This window comes from Mandrillus leucophaeus, unplaced genomic scaffold (genome assembly GCF_000951045.1).
Source record: "Mandrillus leucophaeus isolate KB7577 unplaced genomic scaffold, Mleu.le_1.0 Scaffold892, whole genome shotgun sequence".
Classification (NCBI taxonomy): Eukaryota; Metazoa; Chordata; class Mammalia; order Primates; family Cercopithecidae; genus Mandrillus; species Mandrillus leucophaeus.
The window spans coordinates 86,755-91,604 of record NW_012109719.1 but is presented as its reverse complement, the minus strand read 5'-3'; the positions used below and the strand labels follow the sequence as shown (position 1 = coordinate 91,604).

At 33.8% G+C, this 4,850-nt stretch overlaps 1 protein-coding gene across 1 annotated transcript in view; it reads right to left on the bottom strand.

The window, feature by feature from the left end:
- Window positions 1-4,850, bottom strand: part of SLCO1B3 (solute carrier organic anion transporter family, member 1B3) — a 138,143-nt gene that overhangs the window by 74,889 nt on the left and 58,404 nt on the right. Inside the window, exons 6-8 of the mRNA XM_011969463.1 lie at window positions 3,306-3,427; window positions 1,588-1,734; window positions 1,292-1,390 (exon numbers count right to left, since the gene is read on the bottom strand). Coding sequence (XP_011824853.1) covers window positions 1,292-1,390; window positions 1,588-1,734; window positions 3,306-3,427 — 368 coding nt within the window. The remainder of the gene's footprint in view (window positions 1-1,291; window positions 1,391-1,587; window positions 1,735-3,305; window positions 3,428-4,850) is intronic.

Here is a 4,850-nt window from a genome sequence, read left to right as displayed (position 1 = left end):
GCGAGACTCCGTCTCAAAAAAAAAAAAAGTTTTTCCAATTTTAAATAAAAGGAAGTGTGAGATTACAGGACATAGGAATTCAGTCCATCATTGAATTAAGGTACAGATATTCATCAAGAGGGAATATAGGAAACAAAGTGGGTTTGGAAATAAGACGATGAGACCAGTTTTTGACAGGTTGAGTTTTAGGCACTTATTTAAAAAAAAATCTAAGAAGAAAAACATTCAACAAGTAGTAGAATTATCCATTAAAACAAATTATAGAAAAATATCCATTACAATTAGTAAATTACATAGAAATTGATTGTTTTATTAGCGGTAAAGCAGATTATAGTGGATGAGAAGTATATGGGAGGTGAAAAGGTGAGACACTTATGTTAGATTATTTTTTTCTAGGTACCTGGCTTTGAAGACAAATTGAGAAACAGTTAATCAATTGGCAAGTTGTTTGGGGATATAAAAATGTATGTGTGTACATAGGTGGGATAGACTTGAGTGTGTTTGCTGAGGAAAAGAGAGGGTGCAGATGTAGAAGAGGCAGAAAGAGGAAATCTAAACCCCAGTTGGATCTACTAATATTAGCTAAAGATAAATATTTTTTCATAAGTATGGGTAAAAAACGATAAATATGGATATGGTGAAGGTATATTTGCAGGAAAGAGGGCCTGAAGTCGAGGCAGATCTTACAACATTGACTCTCACTCTTCTATGAGAGGAGAAATAAAGCATGCTCTGAGAGTGAAGACAAAATTCATAAATTTTATTTATGTGTCCACTCCTTCATTCATTTGTTCTATAAGCACTCATTGAATATTGCCATAGGCCAAGCCGTCAGTGAGAACCAGGAAAAATGATCACAACCAAAGTGCACTGTGGCCTCTTAAAACACCCCCACCGTAAGTCAATGCAGCAGCCACAAGGAGGCTTTGGTAAAGCAAACATCAATATCTGAGTTCTACACATCAACATCCAAGTCACCATCAACTGAAAAATAAAATTTACTTGACTGGGCCAGTTTTGGGAAAGGGACATTTTAAGTTTGGTTATTTTGGATCAAGTAATCTAAAATAAATTTGTTAAAAATCTCTTTTTACACTTAGTTGTAAAAGCAAAGTATAAATAGGAGCTAAGTTTCTTTTTTATTCTGATTATTAATACATTTATTTCCTACTTGTAACTTTTGAAAAATAGTAAACCAAGAACTATTGAAAGACTGAATTTAATTCTTTGGAAGAATGGAGTCCTGCACTTAAAAGGCACTATCATGGTACCTTGTTTTGATAGTACTTACTCAGATCTACATATCCAATATCCACATACATTTTAGCAAACAGAGATCCCAGGATAAAGCCAATGACTGGACCAATCATTCCTATTGCATTCAAACTACCTGTAAGTATTACAAAACAATTTAATCAGATGCCACAAATACTTGGTTTTGATTTAACATGTTTTTTAAAGTAATACTACACAATACACTTCTGCAAATATTTTTCTAATAGGTAAAAGAAAAAACTAATGACGTTATTATTTCAAGGGTAGATCCAGGGAATGTAATCATGAAATTTCATATTTTCTGCACATTACCTACATACAAGGAAGAATGTCCTTCTTTTGCAAAATCATCAATGTACGAAATCCCCAATGGTCCTATGGGGGTTTCCCCTATACCACGAAGCATATTACCCATGAAGACATACATCCACATGTGTGACCCAGATTCCTTCACACAACCTATAGAGATAAGAAAGTGTTTTACTTTAAAAATTAATTTTAACATTCCTATTAGGACCTTAACCACTTTAAACCCTTCATTTTTCCTTTTTTTGTTTGTTTGTTTCTTTCTTAATTACAAGTGATTCATATTTACTTTACAAAGTTTGAAAATAAAGAAGGGCACAAAGAAAACAAGTAAAAATTGTCTATAATTACATGACACACAGAAGATCATTGCAAATGTTATTCTAGATCTTCTACAGTTTTAGTGCACAAAATATGCATAATATTCATTATGTACTTAAAAATCCAGGTTATTTTTAAGGTGCATACACAGTTATCACTATATTGTCACAATTTCCTATTGTTGTTAAGAGTTCTTCTATATTAAAATTTTAATTACTGCATAATAGTGTGTTTAATAATAGTTTGCTAATTTGTTTAAACAATCTCTTGTTGTTACAAAATATTTTTATTTTTATTCTCTTAAACATGAATGTCATGGCTGTGATTATGAAATGTCCTTGTGAACATTTCTGATTATTTCCTTAAGATTAGTCAAGAAAGAGCTGGGCGCAGTGGCTCACTCCTGTAATCCCAGCACTTTGGGAGGCCAAGGCAGGCAGATCACTAGGTCAGAAGATCGAGACCATCCTGGCTAACACGGTGAAACCTGGTCTCTACTAAAAAATACAAAAAATTAGCCGAGTATGGTGGCAGGCACCTGTAGTCCCAGCTACTCGGGAGGTTGAGGCAGCAGAATGGCTTGAACCTGGGAGGCGGAGCTTGCAGTGAGCTGAGATTGTGCCACTGCACTCCAGCCTGGGCAACAGAGCAAGACTCCATCTCAAAAAAAAAAAAAAATTAATCAAGGAAGTAGGCAAGTATATTTTTGTTCTTTAATATATATTGAAAATTAATCTCCAGAAAGATTTTCCAATTTATACTCTCTCAGCAATACATAAAACTTGAAATCATTTTTTTCCTCCACTTCATTTATTTTTATTAAATTTTGGGGTTATCATTATAATGATATTATTGTGTCATAACAGTTACAAAGTCTTCAAACGCTATAACATTTTGCATTTCTATAAAGAGAAGTTTTATTATTCACATATTTCTGCCACTTTCTGCTTTTTTTATTTTAAATGTGTATGGTTTTTTGCAAATTTCCTACTAAATTTGTTCTTTATTCTTATCTACTTCTAAATGCCCTTGATATATAATAATCCATTTGGACACTAGGAGAGTTGTTCCAGGACAACTCATATGTACAGAAATTTATGCAGACGTAAGTCCTCTCGTTGGCCCCGTGGAAACGGCCTATTTAAGTCAGACCTCCAAATGGGTGGGTTTCTCCTTGTGATTGGTTGGACAAAAGCTGCATATAAGTGAACAGGTGCAGTTCAAACCTGTGTTGTTCAAGAATCGACTGCATATATTAACAGTATGATTTTGCCTGTATGTGAGGGATAAATGTTCTTCCTATTTGTTCTTAAATCAATTCTGCTAAAGAATATCACAAACTTTATAGATGTGATTAAATCTATCAATCTAGAATTTGTTTTACTGTCACTATTAATTCTTACCTTTTTCTACTATCTCAGGTGATGTTCTGTTGAATGATAAGGTTTGATTAATTAAACAGGTTGATAAACTTGATGTTGAATTTTCTGATGGATTAATATGGGTTTCTTTAGAATACCTGTAACTATAAGAGCAATATTAGATTGAACATTTTGCTTGTCTACTGAATATTTTCAGTTTTCCCAGAAATACAGAGAAATTTTCCCCTTTATTTGAACCACTGTCTTCTCCAAATTACCAGAATCTTGTTTGTCAACTTCTCAGCATGTATTTCAGAACAGGTGATGAGAAGGGGGTGAAATGAGAGTGTCCACTGAGAAAGATACTTCAATACACTGTGAACAAAGTGGGTTATCACCTTGCTATTATCCTAAGAGTGCTTATATTCTGGTCAAGATATGAAATATCCTAGTTTTACCTGTTGGTTTTTTTTTTTTAATCTGTTAACTATGTCTGTTTATCCCTTTGAGTTATCATCAAAGATGGTCAATCTGTCAGATTTTCTTTCATGTACACACACACACACACACACACGCGCACACACTAGTGCTTGACTTTTCAAAACTCAATAAAAACAAATTTCTAATTCATCTCAACTTTATGAGGAAAAGCTTAGTAAGAACAACAGAGATGGAGCTGGATTAGGGATGGATGTTGATGCTCAAAAATACTAAGTGCTCTGTGAGCCCTAAGGGCACCATATAGTGTGCCAGGCATTTTGCTCAACTTCAAAGAACAAGAAATAAAATACACAGTGTTTGGAAATGTCACACTCTCTAAGATAAATGTATATGATCAAAGATATAGTAAGTTTAATATACAAGGTCCTGAGTTGCCACACACCCACCAAAAAGAAATAATCAGCTTTTCTTGGAGGTGGGGTGTAGATCAAAGAAAACCTCACAATGTGAAGGATAGATGAAATGAATATTGAAGATGTATAGAATTCTGATTGGTAGACAAAGGAAGAAAAGTATTCAAGTCTGTAGAAATAACAGATGCAAAGATATGACATATTATGGCACACTAAGAACTGTAAGCCTAAAATGTGATCCTCAAATATGGGGAGCAATGGAAGATGAAGCTGGGGTAGCTGCATTTAAGGCATATTCTCCATAAAAATCATGAAGAACAAGATATTAAGAAGATTAGAGGGAATTGTGGGACACTGAAATTATGGTGTCAGAAGCAAAGGAAAAAGATGGTCATGATGAAGAAGCCACAAAAATAGGAAAATGAATCAAGATTGTGGAATATGATGCGTATTAGAGCAGTATCATTAAGAAGAAAGTTCTTATAAAGGCCAAATATAGGGGGAAAAAGCAGAATTAATATGGTGACCAAAAGGCATGATTGCTGGCATTAAGTAATTGATGTCTCTAACAAACCACTCATTGTCTCTCAGTATCCTTTCTTCTCTCCTTCCATAGTAACAGAAGTTGGGTTTTTTTTTTTAGCTGGAAATAGGGAAGCCTGGAATAAAGTATATTTTTTCCAACATCTATATATTAAATCTATGTGTAAAATGTAACTGACTTCTGGTAAAC